This window comes from Microcebus murinus, chromosome 23 (genome assembly GCF_040939455.1).
Source record: "Microcebus murinus isolate Inina chromosome 23, M.murinus_Inina_mat1.0, whole genome shotgun sequence".
NCBI lineage: Eukaryota > Metazoa > Chordata > Mammalia > Primates > Cheirogaleidae > Microcebus > Microcebus murinus.
Window position 1 is genome coordinate 5,673,968 of NC_134126.1, and position 18,497 is coordinate 5,692,464.

At 39.1% G+C, this 18,497-nt stretch overlaps 1 protein-coding gene across 1 annotated transcript; it reads right to left on the reverse strand.

Moving 5' to 3' along the window:
* Positions 1-1,095: 1,095 nt before the first annotated feature.
* RGS13 (regulator of G protein signaling 13) lies at positions 1,096-18,469 on the reverse strand. The gene is made up of 4 exons (XM_012772395.2): positions 18,378-18,469; positions 15,076-15,137; positions 2,682-2,848; positions 1,096-1,602 (listed from the first exon to the last, which is right to left on the reverse strand). Exons 1-4 carry the CDS (start codon positions 18,440-18,442, stop codon positions 1,417-1,419), a joined length of 480 nt encoding a protein of 159 aa, XP_012627849.2. The 5' UTR covers positions 18,443-18,469; the 3' UTR covers positions 1,096-1,416.
* Between the last annotated feature and the right edge of the window lie 28 nt (positions 18,470-18,497).

The window sequence follows — 18,497 nt, forward strand, 5'->3', positions numbered from 1 at the left end:
TCAAATCTATTGTAAGCCACTTTTCAAAACCAAGAGAAAATGTGAACACTTAAAATGACTCTAAGGAGGAAAAAGCATTTTTGAATGATTTCTTCCTTTGGAAATATAAAACTTAAAATTTCTAAAATCTTTTAAGTATAAGAGGCAGCATTTGCACTTGTAAATATTATGCGCTTCCTAATATGGGTGTTGAATCTGAATTCTTTTAATGTTGTTTTAAAATGACAGTAAGAGCAACATAGTGAGATCCTGTCCTACAAAATATAAAAAAATAGCTGGGTGTGGTGGCCCATGCCTATAGTCCCAGCTACTCAGGAGGCTGAGGTGGTAGAATTTCTTGAGCCCAGGAATTAGAGGTTATAGTGAGCTGTGCCCAGGCCACTGCACTTTAGCCTGGGTGACAGAGTGAAACCCATCTCTAAAAACTAAATAAATAACTATATAAAAAATGAAGTGACAGTGAAGTGACATCAAATGAATGTGTTAAATTTCCTACATTTTCCATGAAAACTATGAAAAGTAAAAATATTATCTATTCTCACTGTTATAACATACCAACTTTGGTCCTTTAGAAATTTGCATTGGAAAAATATGTTTATTGTGTCTTCCAAAAAACATATATTTATAAATCTTTAGTTTATATTTGAATTTATTAATTACCAAGACCATGATGAATTCACATTGTAAGGAAAAACATCTTCAAATATAGGAACCAAATTTTATACCCTTATAGCTATGTAAGTGCAAGAATAAATGAAGAAATTCATGTAGTTTCAATAGCTTTAAATCATCAGAAATTTTTCATATATAGAATATACATGTGATATGGTTCAGTTATAAATATAATAGTAGACAAATTTTACAGGTAAAATATCTCTCAAGAACATATTTTTTGATATTGCTCATGACATAATACAATTGATTTTACTATGAGTACCAAATTTGTCTACCAATTCAAATTATTATTTACTTATTTTTAGTACTATCTAGAGAAATAATTCAAGTTTATTAAGAGTACTCTATCCATAGAATATATTCATGCTAGAGACACAATTCCTATAGTTATAATTTTTAAAGAACTAATTTGTACATTATGACTGTAAAATTTTATTAATAAGAAAACATATATTAGTTGACTACCACAGTAAAAACTTTGTATGTTTGTGTCAGGAAGAAAGACCTACTTTTTCCTTATATATTAACAAAACTGCATAGGAATGCTGCAAATGATTTTATTCATGTTATAAGAGTTCTAGAGTCTATTCCTTTTGAGATCTATTTGGGAACTAGAAATCAATTTATAGTTTTATTTTGGCTTCATTCCTACTTTGTTTCTGATTTTATGTTTTTCTAAATTAAAAGAGCAAACCCAGTAGTTGCAATATATCATTTTCAATTTAAACTTTCGAGTGGTAGTCAGGAACTGTTGTTGGACTGAATAGTTTTCAAAAGTTTCTGGTACATTTCTGACTTTAGAAATCTGGGATAGGAATCCCTTTCCATGTGCATGTACACTATTTTTTGAGCCTCTTCAAAACATGTTGGAGTGGGTTCTTGAATGTTTCTGATGATAGTTTCTCTTGTCGAACTGTCAATGTTAATCTGAAAAGTGAAATTACACGTACAGCATCAGTAAGCGTGATTGAAGACAGACACATATACCAAAAAGGTTTACTTTATTCCCCCTCTCCTTTTCAGTGGAATAGAGTAATTTGTTTGCAGTTTCATAGGTATCTAAAAAGACTTATAAGAGACAAACTTTTTTAAAAGTAATTATCTACCTCCACATCCTGGGGTAGGGGGAAAAACCCGAGGCCCAAGACCAGGGAAGTCTCAGAAACAATTGCTTACTTAGGAGGGCGCTGTGGTTTGTCAGAGCAGTCTGTAAGCCAGGAAGTTTATGAGATAGAGATTTCTTTTTAAGGAAAAGGGAAGTTGGTGATTTTAAAATTTATCTGCCTTAGTAGTCACAAATGTTTATTTAACTGAATATGCTCTGAAATGGGAAGAAAGTGAGGAGAAGTTGAGAAATAGAGGAGAAAAGTGGTTATTTCAATAAACCAAGTATTTTCAAGGCAAGAGTTTTGGGGAATAAGTCAATAATGTAAGACTGTCCTCTATCTTTATCCCCTTAAAGTGAATATTCATTCCTCTGTCTCTCTCCACTAGGAGGAGACTCAGTGTATCTGTTTCACTCATGACTATTTTCTTCAGGCAGCTGTAAACGATTGGCGGTAATATGGACGTGGATGTCTGCTGGGTTTGCTGGTTTGAAGGCGAGATGAGCTTCCTGCTGCCCGGCACAGACCGCGCCCGGACACCGGGCTTTCCATGTGCCTAATTATGGCACTTGTGGTTTCTACTGGTCAGGCCAATTCTTCTTCCAAGGAATCCCTTTTTCTTTTTAACTTTTTCTGGGAATTAAGATAATTTAAGAAGAAACTTTGGAGCCAGACAGACCTAACTTTGAACCGTAGCTTTACCAGACAGTGGCTGTGTGACACTGGCAAGTTCTCAGATTCTCAGGTCTCTTGTCTATAAAATCCCGTTCGCAGCTCTAAATGTAGAGCATGCTAGGGGACACTGGGTGTGAAGTGTCTGGCCCTTACGGATGCTTGACAGATATTAGTGCCCGCCGGGGCTGTCCTGAGTCCCATTTCCCACTGTTGTCTGGTAGTTACCTCTCTAGGGGACTGTGGCTGGATGTAAATCTCATAAAGCTGCTTTGCCCTAGAAATTCTGCTCCATCGTGAGGCAATTTTCTTATAGGTTTCACATGCCATCCAGAATTTAATATTCTCGTCGCTGTGCTCCATTTTTAAATATGCTTCATAGACTACTGGACCATCTAAAAGTAGTGGAGAAATCAGTTTATTTTCATGGGTCAAAATTATCAAAAAATCTGAACAACATTTAATGCAGTTTAAAAAAATTCTCAAATTATTGAACAAGCAAATATTTTATATCTATATGTATATCAATATCTATGTCTGTCACATGCTTAGGTCTATACATTTGAAGCATGTTTTGAAATACCAATCATTGGTGAGGTTGTCCCTTTATTCCGAGTCACTCAGAGTAAAGTGCCCACCAGTGTGAATGGGTCTAGGACAAATAGGACAGGAGACATCACAAAGACCCAGAAAAAGGACTTAAGCTGGACAGGTGGACAGAGCTCTATCATGAATCTGAAAAATCTAAGACCTTACACCAAATTGGAAGGTAAAAGCAGGGTTTAGAATTTAAATATGCAGGCCAAGTTTGGAAGCAAAATATCCAAGCTATATGGGAGTGATTCTCTGATCAGGCCTGAAGTGTTTCTTAGTATCTAGTCGGAGCAAAACACAGATAGATGAAAAATTCAACTTGATCTTCATCGTTTATTGTTCAAACCAGAAATAAGGGACCAGGCAAGGAATGGAAATCGGAGGGGATGTTGGAAAGTATCTTAGGATCTAGCCGAGGACATCATAACCATCAAGTGACACTTGCTGCTGGAGACGCCCATCCTCAGCTCTGGAGTTAAGTTGCCATTTGGGAGGACGCACGTGGGCGCCTTCCAGCCGAGGCGGCATGTGTGGGTGCTAGTGTTTGCAGGGGTGTAAAGCAAGCTCTCACACACTTAGCACTTTAATCAGAATCTTTGGGAGTATCAAGTATTCTCAAAGTTCAAATATTAATCTTCTTCCATCTAGAAAGTCTCTTGACATATCTGAGGAATTGAATTGCTAAAAGATAAAATGACAATGTAACTTTCAATTGATGTTAACAGAAATGTGTGTGTAGGCTCACTAAACATAAGACTGCTCAGAGACTGACTGTTAGCATACGATTTTTGAATTTTATTTTTTACAAAATGTTGTACATAATTTAATGTATAAAAATTGATGAGTTTGGAGATAAGATTTCACTCATGAAACTATCACCAAAATCAATGCTACAAACATATAATCACCTCCAAAAGCATAGGATTTTGATTAACAATATTTTGGTCAGTATCATTAACTGTTATGAGAAATAATGGTAATCAGATGAAATGGAAATTATGAGTAAAATTATATTTTCTTGGATCTTGACACAAGAGATTATGTCGAGTTTTCCAGTACTATCAATCCAGGCTCTTTGATTTTTTGGCTTTTACTGGCTTTGTCAGCAGTGATACAGGAATAAATATAACAAAGTATTTTGTATTCAGGAAAAATACCTCAAATAGAGGCACATACCTTCTACGGAGGCATTGGGATTGGAGAAAGCTGGCAATCTGCAATAACTATGGCACCCGAGGAACACACAAGATTAGAGCATGGATTCCTATGACCGTGCGAGCAAGTGTGGGTGGGGCTGGTTCAACAGGAGCATCGCCCGAGTCGGGAGGACAGACGGTTGCAGGTAGAGCATGTACAGAGATGTAATATAGGAAATGATACAGAGTACATATTTCTATCCAGTGGGGGAATATGTTCTATATATTCTTGTTTAGATTTCAAACAAGAAGTTTGCTTTCACATGACAGTGACTTTAAGATGTGTCTTGTCTCATCATAGGCACAGAAATCTGGGAGCAGAGAACACAGATGCAGGGACTGGTGCTCCTATTAAATAGCTAAATGGTGGGCAAACCAGAAAACTAAACAAAAAGTCATTTATGGTTTAAGAAGTAAAGTTGGAAGCCAACATTTTTCAGTGTGTACTGAAAGAAAGAGAGGTCTATTTAAAAAAATAAGCAACTGATATATTTGTACTTAGAGGAATTTTGGACTGAGTGCCTCATTGGAAGCAGACTATAAGGACCACAAAATAAAGAAATGAGCAATGGAACAGGAAAAAGAATGAGACACCAGATAAAAATCTATGGATCATGGAATGAGAGTGAACCCCTCGGGCTACTTGGATGGGGTGAGAGGATGGCTGGGCGGGATAGGGAGATGATCTGGAAACCAGTGTTAGAGGTCAAGCTGCTATTCTAAATTTGTGTTTATATTTATCTTTAGCTTAGTTGTATAGTAAAATGTTTATAGATTCTTGTTCTAGAACCCATCTATATGCATATCTGGCTTCTCTAACTTCCCTCCTGATGTAGTGGAAGAAGTATCTCTGCTTCTTTTTGGGCTGGCCAAATGGTTCCACAACTCTTGACACACTCAAGTCCTTTGCTAATGAAGCTATTCACACATTGTGCTCTCTCTTGGAATAGATTCTAAGTTATACTATTCTGTATATGCTATATAAAATATAGTATCCTTCAGATACTATGTGGTAGACTGTAGTATTGTTCCTCAGTTATTCCCTCACCTTTGTGTAGGAGGATTATACTTTCTTGTCCTGTTCACATCAGCATAGGCCATTGGACTTGTGCTAGCCAATGCAATCCATGCCAGTGCCGTGGACAGGTCTAAGCAGAAGATTTAAGAACCATCACGTGGTTCTGCCATTGACCCCCCTCCCCAACCCACCACCATGAGAAGAACATATTCTAGAAAAGACCTGTTCCTTTAGCTGGAAGGCCAGAATAAAGACATGGAACGGAGCTGGAGCTGGCCCTAATTGTTGTGTGTCATGAACAAGAAATGAACCTTTCTTATTATAAACCACTGGGATTTTAATGTCATCTGTTATAGTATCATAACTTAGTGAAAGCTAACCTGGACTACTCAAACCTGTCTGATATTTCTGATTCTGGTGTGTAGAATGAGTAGACTCATGTGACTGGTATTTTTATAGAATCTTTCTACATCAGGCTAATTTTTGTCTGAATATGCTGCCAGTTACCCAAGCAAGCAGCTGAAAACACTTCTGTGTAAAGTATTCCAGGAATCTTAGTAATTATTAAAGGCAAAACTGAATTGCTCAGTTTAGAATTTCTGTTGGCTCATACACGTGAATTACGAGGTGAAAAAGCCTTTTCCAAGTCAGGTAACGTAGCCCAAAGAAGCCCGGTCTGCAGTTTAGTGACGTGTGTTCCTGAGCATCACGCTCCAGGGACGGTGACTCTGAGCAGTGAGTAGGTATGGACAACAGTCGCTGCTGCAAGTTGGGAGGATGGAAGAGGTAGGCTTGTGTCGTATACAGTGTCGGCCTTTTCCTTGAAGAGAGAGTGGTGCCTTTGGGACTTTCTAGCCTGTTCTTTAAAACTAGTCACTAAAATTAGTATTTCTATGACACACAAGTGACACACGCCAGTGTTCTTGGTGCAGAAGGAAAACGTGGGCTTTCTCTTGGCTGAGTCAGAGCAGTGGCCAGCCTCTTCCGGAATTAGGCTCACTGTGAGGCAGCAAGGCCCACACCATCAAATCCCAGAGGGGCCCTGTGTCCCGGCATCCGTTGGAAATGTCTCTGAACCAATTTTAAATCCATTTTATTTTCAATCTGCACCACTGGGGATAATACATTCCATGATTCTAACAGAATCTGTGCCAGCTTTTACAGTAAATCTTCTATTTTATTAAAAATTTTCTTGTCTGGTATCTAAGACATTAATCATTTCTGATTTTTCTCCTACCTTCTCTTTACTGTATTATAAATATAGCTTAAAGTGCTACTGTTTTTTTTTATTTCAGAGTTTTATGGGGTACGCACATTTTGGTTACATAATTTGCTTTTGTACAGTTTGAGTCTAAGTTACAAGTGTGCCCTTCACCCAGTTACTGTGCCTTATACCCTATGTGTAAATTTACCCCTCCCTTCCCCCCACTTGATTTTCCTTGAGTTTTACTTCTATATGTGCACATAAGTGTAGATCAAATAGTTCCAGTTTAGTATTGAGAACATGTGGTGTTTGTTTTCCATTCTTGTGATACTTTACTAAGAAGAATGATCTCCTGGGTTGTTTCTAAAACAGAACAAAGTAATAATCACTGTTAACAATTTGGCATATTTTGTTTTATTCTTTCAAACCTTTGTTCATGTATAATTGCCTATCTAGCTAGCATTAATATATCTACACAAACAGAGATACACACTCAAATTTTTCTTATTGGCATTATAATATGAAATCACTATTCACTATCACTATCACTCTGCATACTTAATATCATGTAAACACTTTCTTCTTTTTACTTTTAATGATCGTATAATATTTCATGGAAGGCTAGGCCATAATGTATTAGGTCATTAAATATGAAATGTCCAATTTCAATCAAAAGGGTAGTTTATTACTGTGGTCCCCAACCCCGGGGCTGCAGACCAATGGGGACCAGGCTACAGAGCTCCGCTACCCCTGCCCCCATGTGTGGAAATATTGTCTTCCATGAAACTGGGCCCTGGTGCCAAAAAGGTTGGGGACCACTGGTTTATTATATCTCAAACAAGAAACAGGACAATTAACCAAAGTATGCACCTAAGCTATTGACACAGCTTTGCCATCTTAGTGGTAGCTTGTTCACGCCAGCAGCAAAGAACCCTGGGGAGCGAGTGGTGATGAAATTGTGAAAGGCGTTTTCCACAGCTTATTGAGAATTGAATATCTTTCCTTGAAAGAAGTGGTCCAAAGCCCGGAAGGAGTGCTAGTCAGTTGGTGCAAGGGCAGATGAATGTGGTGGATGACAGAGAGTTTCCAAGTCCAGCCTCTGCGGTTTGAGCAGTGTTGTTTGGGGAACGTGTGGTCCAGCACTGCCTTATGAGAGGATTTTGCTTGTCACTATTGACCAATCTTGGCTGCTTAATCACAAGCATCCTCTTCATTTTGTTCAGTTGGTTGCAGCAGACATCCATTGTGATCGACTGATCTGGTTTCATGAAGCTGTAGTGGATAACACCAGCACTTGACCACCAGATGCCATTAGCTTTTTGTTTGTTTTTTGAGACAGAGTCTCGCTTTATTGCCTGGGCTAGAGTGCCATGGCATCAGCCTCGCTCACAGCAACCTCAAACTCCTGGGCTCGAGCGATCCTCCTGCCTCAGCCTCCCGAGTAGCTGGGACTACAGGCATGCGCCACCATGCCTGGCTTATTTTTTAGATATTTTTATAGTCCAGCTAATTTCTTTCTATTTTTTAGTAGAGATGGGATCTCACTCTTGTGCAGGGTTATCTCAAACTCCTGAGCTCAAACAATCCACCCACCTCGGCCTCCCAGAATGCTAGGATTATAGGTGTGAACCACTGCGCCTGGCCACCATTAGCTTTTTTGGTGAATATTTGGTTTTGGACTGTGTTTCGGCACTTCATCTTTATCCAACTATTGTCGTGAATGCTTGCGATTGTCAAAAAGAATCCATTTTACATCACATGTACAATACGGTTACATGTGTAGACGTGGTCTGCCTTTATGTCGTGACAGCAAAGAAAGGCAAGCTTCGAGATGGTTCATCTTCTGATGCTCGTTTAGTTAATGCAGAGCCCGTCTATCCAGCTTCTTTACCTGGCAGGTCTGTTTCAAATGGTCCAGTAACGTCAGGCCTTGCCGCTAATTCACAGTGGGCTGAGACGACTCACTTCCTCCACAGCTTTCAGCTCACCGTTATCTTCCTCGGTCTCAGGTCGCCCACATGGCTCATTTTTAAGATTAAACTCACCAGATCGGAACCTCTCAAACCATAGATGTGCTGTGCACTCATTGGCCACGTCCTTCCCAAACACTTTGTTGATATTTCAAGCTGTCTGTGCTGCATTTCTTCCATGACAGAACTCATATTCAAAAACAACTAGAATTTTTGATTTTTAGATGGTTTTGCAAATATGGCTCTAAAAATTTTATTGAAAGATAATCACAAGCCTAACTATGTATTTGAAGGACTGAGGATGTACCTTCACAATAAAAATAAAACAAGAAATGAACTGTCAGAGATATTCACTGTCAAATTTAGTACCTAAGGAAATCAGACATTTCATACTTAATAACCTATTATTATTATTATATGTATATATATATATTTAGCTGTCCTACTATTATTGAACATGTGTTTTTTTCTTTTTTTGGTTATAAATTATCCTACATTGAACATTTTGGTTTATAAATCTTTCCATCTCTATTTTCTTAGGGAAAAATAATTAATTTAGAAGAGTGAAATTCTTAGATTAAAGATGTAATATTTTTCGAGACTGTTAATACATATGTTAAAACTGACTTTGGAAACATTTCATTATTTTTCATTCCCAACAGCATTGTCAATGTTTATTCACTCCAACCTTTCCAATCTGATGGGGTGAAACCAGTGACTTATAATTATTAAATTTCTATTAAAGTATTAATGCTTAAGGGGGGGCACAGGCAATATGTGTAACCTTAACATTTGTACCCCCATAATATGTTGAAATAAAATAAAAAAATTAATGCTTAAACATTTTTCTTATTTACTGACCATTTCTCTTTTCTTCCTGTGAATCCCAAATCTTTTGTCCATTTTTGTTTTGCATTGTAAGTGTTTTCTTGAATTTCCCAATCTCTTTATATATTAAAACACTGTCTCTGTTAATATTTATAGCATTATCTTCTGTTCTCCTTCTATGTATTTTTGTTTATGATTTTTGAAGTGTATTTGTAAACCATCTCATTTGAAAACGTTTCAGTTCATCTGTCTGATCCTGCCTTTAATCTTCTCTGCACTTTTATTAAAAAAAATCTTTAAAAAAAAATCTAGCCACAATCCTCTATTTATACCCTTTCTAAGTTTCCCCATTGCCCTGGTGATGAAGGACAGACCTCCTGGCAGTGGCTGAGAGCCCTTGGGATCAAGCACTTTCTACCTCTCCAGCCTCTTCTCCTGTGGCTCCTGGACGCGGTCTTTGCTCAAGCCTTCTATTCCTGGCCAAGCAGTGTGTCACCTTCGTGCTACTGTAAATACAGTTCTTTTGTGTGGCAGGTTTTAAACCCTGATCTAAGACTCAGTTTACATATCTTAATTTCTGAGAAAATTTCCCTCCCCATGTTAGATAAGTTGACAAATAGCATTTAGTACACACTTGTTTTAACTTAAAGTTCTCTCCCTCCACATACCACAGTCTATTATATTTACTGGTTTGCTTCCATTTTCCACCCACTCACCTAAGAACACTTTGAGGATTAGGACTGTAGTTTATTCATCTTCATATATTCAGTTCCTACACACTGCCTGATATATAGCAGACACTAAATAAACAAATGTTTGTCAATCTGGGCTTTTGGATCCTTCATACTTCCATATTTTAAAGTGACTCTCTATAGGTCTGAAAAGTGAATAAGAAGTCCCTAATTATTCAGCATCCAAGAAGCACTAAATTTAGACCACAGGATTATACTGGGCATGCTATTACTTTTTGGTTTTCTGAGAATAAGACAAAAAAATGTTCTTACTGAACAGTGATGTCTATACAAGGCCATGGTTATTTTCCCCTTGCAAGGTGAAGAAGTACATGAGAAGTTAAAGAAAACAAAAAGTGGTAAGTGGAAAGGGCAGAGGCAAGGCAGTGCAGGTAATATCAGGGTTGATGAAGGGAAGCATGGCAACAGCAGTAGTTAGGAGAGATTGGAATTAGAGTAAACGACAGTGTAGGAAGCTGTCAATCACGCTGAGCAGCAAAGAATCTCTCACAGATGAAGAAAGCTGAGAGAAGGCTCTGCCTCCAGGGTCGGGACGTGCACAAGGGGACAATAATATCCGTCACTAACTTCTGACGTCTGCCTGGAGCCGCGATGCAGATGAAGGAGGAACAGCCAGCACAGGTGGCTCACCGGTTTGGAGCAGCCTCATTGCTTTCGGCAGTGCGGCAATCCTGCACTCTGCAGCTGGCATTTCTAAGGATGTTTGCGTGTGATTGGGACAATTTAGAATAGGGGGAAAGTAGACGATACATTTAAAGACGATTTTGGTCAAAACTAGAAGACCGAAGCACACCCTGTGACTCAGAACTCCCGCCCATCCGGAATGGCGTGGTGGGATGTCAGCTCCCGTCTGGGCAGGGCGCCCGGACAGGCACAACTGTGCTTTCCACCCGAAATCGTCACGGCATATTTTAAATGAGCACTTGACATTGCCCAGTCATCCAGCGATTCTTCCGTAATATTATGGCTCTCTAAATCTCTACATTTTGTATCTTCTCCCATTTCGACACGCCAGCACACCCTCTCCTCAGCAGCCGCTGAGGACCTTGCCCAAACATCGCTGAGGACACAAACGCACCAGTGGAGGTTTCTGTCCTCTCTGCACCAAATCAACCAGCCTGTCCCCATCTGTCCCTCTCCTTTCTAACTTCCCTCCTGAAAGGGAAGTGTCCTTGTTCCTTTTTGAGCTGGCCCAACAATATTTCTGACTCCCTCCTACTTCTGCTTTCTCTATCACTTTACATTTTCCCGTTGCCCTTACACTTATTTCCAGTCTCTTCTGTGACATCTGTTTCTTGCTTGCTAGCGGTCGCCGTCATCGTACAAATACGTTGCTGTATGTCACAAATAAGCCCAGTCGCAGCTATTGACTCCCAGTGCTGACCTCATGCCCGCTTCCAGTCTCTGCTCTTTTCTCTGGTGACCTTCACAGCAAAACTTATTTAAATTATTCTCTATATTACGCCTCGCTTCCTCTGCTTCTGAGGAAGTGAAACTGCTTTTGTTGCGGCCTCTTTGACTTCCACATTGCCGTATCCAGTGGTCACTGTTCTTTCCTCCTCGCACCTGACTTCTCTGCAGTCTTTGACACAATTCATGGCTGCCTCCCTGCAGCACTCCCCTCTTTGGCCCCCATGGTAACATGCTGTTTCGGTCGTACTTAAATCACATGATGTTTCTTTTCCATGCACTTTGCTGACCCTCCTAGTCCCTGGATTTGGGAGTAGCACGCACCTCAGCTCCATCTCTGGATCTCTGCTTTCTTCCATCTGAACGTTCTAACTGATCTCATAGCCCCGTGGATTTTGTTAGCATCTATATGCTAATGACTCCCAGCCTTGTCTTCTCCACAGAGTTCTGGTTTTACCTGGTTTATTGTAACAGCCTTCTAACTAGTCCGCCTGCTTCAATGCTTCAGAAGAGAACCAGGAAGAGCTTTCAAATGTGCATTGAATCTTGTTATTTATTCTGCAATTTAAGGTTGTTCATGTGGCTTATAAGGCCCTGCAGATTTTTCATGTTGAGCTTCTTTCACTTATTTGAAGACACTCGCCTCACCCATGCCTCTGGGCCTTTCACACCTGGCTTTCTTCTGCTTGGGCCACTCTGCCCATAGACCCCAGCACGGTTGCTTCCAGCTTCTTCTCATCATTTAGCTCTTTGCTCAAATTTACCCCTTCTGACAGTTCTCTACTTATCCGATTGAATTGCACTCTTGTACTTGACATTTTTTTTTTTTTTTGGTCACATCACCTGGTTTTATTTTCTTCAAAGCATTGACCAGTTTCTGGAATTATTTACTCACTAATTTGTTCACTTGTGTGTCTGTCCCCTCCCTCTGGAGGGAGCGCAGGCCCTGAGCACTGTGACCGTGTGTGCCCCTCTCACGGTAGGGCTGAACGAATCATCCAAGGGAGTTAACTGTGCTTTTACTAAACTACTTTTTATTTATATGAGACATAATTTACTCAAATATCAGTGGGCAACCCTTATCCTCATCTTTTGTGATTTAGTCAGTAAATATAAGTATGAGCCTTCTGGCTCAATTCTTTCTGGCATTATAGGTTTTGATATTTTTTGGTCTTGACCTTTTCGGTTTGAAGGGTACTTGGATTTAAGGTGATTGTAGGTTCCCATGTCATTATAAATGCACTTTTCTGTATCTTTTCTAGTTCTACTGTGTCTCTATTAAGGTTTAGCCATCAGAAATACCCACAGGATTTTGTTCCTAATTTTCATCTTGGTAATGCCTAAGACTTTGATGATATTTTGGGTGTAGTGCAGTGTAGTATGATATCTTCCTGTCCTTAGCTTTTCTGTAGCCTTTACTTACTCTCATGACACTAGATCTCTAAAGTGCTAACTGTAGCTAGGCAGGTGCCCACTTGGAATCCTTGCCTAATACTTAACCCTATTCATTTTTGTTTATGCAGCCTCCAGGGTTGACACAGAAACTTACATAATATAGCTTGTTGTTTTGATCTTTTCTTTCTAATATTAGTCTTGTATTGATTCATTAAACATTTATTGCATGCCCATTAGGTACAAAGCATGTTTTTAGTCTCTCAGGGGGATGAAAGGTGAATGAGAAGCATCCATATTCTTAAGGAATTTGCAATCTAGTAAGAAAGTCACTGTGGAAAAAACCCAATACACAAACTGCCTACAATTAAAAGCAGAATAAATAATTTTACTAACAAAATAGAAGAGAGAGAAAAAACATTTCCAAGAGATTTCATTGAAAAGGTGGAAACTTGATTTGACTTTAAGGATGGGCAGAGTAGGTAGAGGAGATGTAAAGGACTTTGAGCAAAAGATTGGAGCAGAAGAGTCATGAATGTACATGCAGAAACTGGAGTGATAGTCACACTGGCAGAGGGCATGCTACTTGAAGGGACATAGCCAGAGATGAATTTTAGAAAATGATTTAGGTTAGAGTACAGAGAGAGTAGTGAATACAAAGATTTTGGACTTTTTCTAGGCAGCAGAGAAAAATGAATGATGTTCAGAGACATATACTTTCTTGGTAATAAAAAGAACTACCCTATAATTGTGTGCCTAATCTGTATTGCCATTGAGCTAGTTGTTTATATCTAACCTGCACAATAAGGCTGAAAAGATAGGTGACATGATTCCCATTTTACAGATGAAGTGTTTGAAACCTTAAGAAAGAGATTAATCTGGCAATGTTGCAAAACATGGATTACAGAGGGTTGAGATGAAAATCCAAGCTATCAGCAGAGGATTAATCAATATAGATGACTGATTATATACTTTTGTTTCTTCCTCCCATTTCAATGTCCTAAAATTTACCCAAAAGATATATTTTAAAAAAATTCACAGTCATGCTGGCGTATTGGACTACAGACTTTGAGGAATACCTAAAAAGTGAAAAGCAGTGGCGATTGCACCAAATAAAGAAGCTTCGGCCTCAGTGCTCACTGGAAAGGCCTGCTACAAAAGATAGGAGCTCAGGTGGAGGCCAGGTCTGAGAGGCGAACCCTAGCCCCAGGGAAGAGGCCAAGAAGTAAGTTCCAGAGTGGCTGCTTAGAGCGTTTCAGTAGGCTTCGTACCTCCCACCACTGCGCTCTGGGCCCGGCAGTGACAACTGAGCCCGAACATGGGGGCTGCGTCAGAAAGAGCAGGTCGTGCCCCAGGAGCACAGCAGTGCCCGGGAGGAGCAGGGGCGCCTGTCCAGAGTAACCCCTGGTGCACCCCAGAAGTAAAGCATCTAAATAGCACGGCTAACTCTTCTCCACAGGCCATATCTCTTAACAGATTAAACATTCCCAGAGAGGCTAAAACAGGATCTTAAATACAAAAGATGGGTCTACATGCAAAGATTAACAAACATTTGAGGGGAATCAACTCCATTAAAAAAATAACAAATTCAACAGAACTTTCTGTGAAGGCCCACAACCTTATTTTCTGTGCCTGCCTTCTGGTTTTATCATTTTCTACAACCTGCCAGTTTTTCCTATACCCAAATGATGGACTGTTCTCTGGATACACAGCCTCCTTCACATTCCCTGCCTTGAGCCTTGGACTTTATCTCCCTCACGTTCACTGCTATTATCTTTCATTTGTACCATCTGAATGCTGATGTGCATATACGACTCTACATGGGCTCATATACAGTCCCACTTAAACCAGATTGACAAAGGGAGATACAAACTTTTAGGAGGCATCTAAGACCATCAAGACTCAAATTTATTCTTACTTTTGAAAGCACTGAGAACAACAAGTTTTTTTTTAAATTTAATATTAACTTTAGGAGGCTATGGAAGGCAGTATATTTCAGTATGTGTTACTATGTAAGCATATTTTCTAAGGGATTTTACACATATACTTGTGAAGAATAAATATTCACAGTGACTAATCTTGGTTTAATTAACACCAGAGGAAATAATAGCAGTTGGCATGACAAGCTATTTTCAGGTTTCCTTTATTTAGCTGTGTCCATGCTGTGCCGGGAGCCCCATGTATTCAGCTAGCGCCCCCCCCTTTCTCCTAACAACCAAGCTGGCCAGGTATTCAGAGATCACACACATAATACTCACAGTTTGTAGCCATCAAGTTGCCAAAAGACTGGGCCCACTGCAACACTTCCTCCAAGGTAAGGCTTTGAAAAGAAGCACAAAAAGTGCTGATTGGGCTAAAACACTCTCAAAGTTTTGCTGAACTACCTGGAACTATATTATCTTGAAAATGACACCAAAATATAATTAATTTCCATTTGTGTGCGGTTGTGGAAGGAAGTTTATCTTCCTTTGATCTTTTACATTTCATTTTTACTACATAAGTTTTTAAAATTATACAAATCATGAAGGTAGTATATACTTGAAAATTTGATAAAGTAAATGTTATGAAGATAAAGACCATAGTCTTATAATCTCCCTATTCACAAATTACCACTATTAGTATTTTGATGTAGTCTTTTTATATGTATATTTGTATGTTTGTTAGCCACAAAGTAATCATACTCTGTGTGTGTGCATACTTTATGTGTGTGTATATATACTCTTAGTAAACATTTCATATGTCATCACAATTGTCTTAATCATTTACAGTGTTATAATTTATTATTATTCGTTTATAATCATTGATAGTAATATCATTTATAGTGATCACAGAATATTCTACAAGGGGGCATTCCATAGTTTATATAATTATTCTCAAAAAGCATTTTGATTTTGTCTCATTTTTCACCATTGAAAGCCAAAAGGTAGCACAACTGTGTTTAAAGTTTGCCATTGTTAGCATGATTCAAGGCGATTAGCAGAAGTAGAATGAAAGTGGGTGAAAACTGCACATTTTTAAGGTCCTTGGTACAATGACAAATTGCTTTTAAAAAGGTTGTGTGCTGTGTGCTGCTGCCACCAGCAATATTTGTCTCTGAGACTCACAGTGTATCCTCAAAACCTATTTGCATGCACTCACACAGCAAAGTCAGTACCCCTAGATCTATTATTTCCTCCATCTCTTATTTGCTATATATATTTTTTTCATTTTGAGGGTTTTAATTTTTATTAAGGTATAATATGTCAAGCAACATTTGACCTAAACAGTATAACCAAAGCCATTTACCACTTAGAAAATATCCGTGAAAGATACTGGCTTTGAGGCTTACTTTCTGTTCATTTTGGTGCATTGCATGAGGTGAGTTGGCAAGAGACTATGTATTCTCACATACAGATAATTTTACTTTTCTTCTTTAAAAATAGTGTGTTCACTGCCATTCAGTTTATGGTAAACGCTTAGTTTTTTGCCTTGAAACAACTAGATATAATCACAGGTGGGTGTAGACCCAACACGCCCTGCCCGTGGGCTGCAGGAACAGCCGTCAGGATTAGCAGGTTCTTGACATAGTGAAGGAAGATTAGCTAAAGAGGTTAAAAAATAAATTAGAACATGGAAAAATATTGGGAGTCCTAAAAAGGTCAAATATCTTTTGTTTTCTAAAAATTCAGATGGATCCTGCCAGTTTTGGACAGACTGTTCGCATCAGTACTGAGGCTTAACAGTGCACTGTGTTAAGATTGCTCTCAAAAAACATTTCCATGAAATGGTGTCTGACTCAGTGTTCTTTTCTCTTATTAGAACTTTAGAAAGAGTATCCTAAAATAACCTTTTCAATCCAGTGAAATGGAGTGTGCTCGGCGAGGTGTAGTGCACGCCTGTCTGTTCCACTCATTCCCATTGTGCAGGAAAGAAAACCCACAACACGAATGAGGATGCCATCACTGTGTTGGGTCAGCTTAAAATTAAGTGTTGGCAATTGTTGGTAAGAGAATTCCTTTGCCTCTAAGATTCATGAGATTGATGGTGATAAACTGTGATTGGAGTAATGATGGTGGAGGGTAAAGTTGTGAAATGAGATTTGGTTTTGGTCGAACCCATTTTTGCTTATAATTTTTTTTCCTGAGTACCTTACAATTTCCTGTTGGCCCATGGTGATCCAAGTGCCTTTACTAGAATTATTCAAAACACATTTGTCCCTGTATCTGCTGAATTTCCTGATACAAGTTCTCCAGTTTTGTGTCCTCTCCTTTCTCTGTGCAGACAGGCAGTGGACACCAAAGGGATAGGGGAGCATTTGGGGATGTCATGAAGACAAAGGAATGAAGAGTGTTTGGAATCTGATAGCCCTAGGTTCTAATCCCAGTGCAATATTCAATGGTTTTTGGTCTTATGTGAATTCTTAAAATCCCAGTTTTATCATGTATAAAATGAGAATAATAATGTCTACTTCACAAAGTTATAATGAAAATTAAATTCGATAATGAATGCAAAGCACCTATCAAATAACTATTATCTGAGATCCTTCCATGAATGTGAATTCTATTTTTTTTTTTTTTTTGGCCTCTCCCTTCCCTCCTCATCGGTCTACAAGTAGGTAGCACGAAATGCAAGCTCTGACAGTGAGACTCTGTGGAAATAATCAGAAAAAAAGGAAACTGTCCCCTATTTAGCCTGTTAGATCTTTTTCCTTGGATGCACCTGTGCAGTTCAGCAGCCTCAGCTGGTCGTTTCAAAGCTGAGCTTTAGGTCTTCCTGTCTCCTTCGCCTGCCACTGCAGCTCCTCCCCGTCGCGCAGTGGCTTGGAAGCATTTTTGGACATTTCAGTACCTCAGTAGAGGAGCGCGCATGTGCTAGGGCCTCTGGCCACGCGGCAAGATGTGGGCAGAACTGAGGTCTCCGACGGACTGGGTCAGGCATGCACGGTCCCTAACCACGAATGCGGAGCCCCAGCAGGGATCCTCAACCCCGGGATTCTCCAAGCTGAGCAAATCCAGTAGAATGGGTTGTTCCCCTTCCAGGCATTATACTTTCCATTTTAATTCAGCCACTATTTCCATCCAAATGGTTACATTCTTAGTTATGGCAAAGTGTACAATAGGAGAGGCGTGGTGGGTCTCGGTGAGCATCCGATTACTCCTCCACGCTTGCCCCTCACCTAGGGATGAAGCTTTCTGGCATTTGTACGTGGACAGTTTGAACTGTGAAAATATTTTGGATCAAAGATCTCATTTTAGCCTAAACGATAAAACTTTTAAGAATGAAAAATCTTTGTAATAGACTCTTTAAAAGTATTTAACTTGTTGAATTCTCAAGTGTAAACCATGAATAATGAAAATGGAATTTTAGTGTTGTACATGGCTGCCCTTCTGGTGGAATTACTCATGTGTAAATGCAAACTTTACTTTCTGAATGAAATGCATTAGGATAGCAGTTGGATAAATATACACTTATTCATCATGTGATGAATATGCTTTTATGAGTCTCATGCTCTACCAACTGAACTAGCCGGGCAGATGTTGAATATGTTTTAAAATTGCTATAGAATTTAAACTTTACTTACTTTGAAGGGAGCCTCTTAGATTGATTTCTGCACATCTTGCAAATCCAACAATTTCGCCTGCTCATTTTTCTAATGACACGCAGAATATATCTGTATAATTTAGTCATTTAAAATAATTAT

What these genes read in the sequence shown, in the direction of transcription:
- RGS13 (XM_012772395.2), bottom strand. Translation starts at nt 18,442, where the DNA reads ATGAGCAGGCGAAATTGTTGGATTTGCAAGATGTGCAGAAATCAATCT. An exon ending in TCTAAGAGGCTCCCTTCAAA is followed by an intron (nt 15,138 to 18,377) that starts GTAAGTAAAGTT and finishes TTCTTTTCAAAG; the next exon opens with CCTTACCTTGGAGGAAGTGT. An exon ending in CAACTTGATGGCTACAAACT is followed by an intron (nt 2,849 to 15,075) that starts GTGAGTATTATG and finishes CACTACTTTTAG; the next exon opens with ATGGTCCAGTAGTCTATGAA.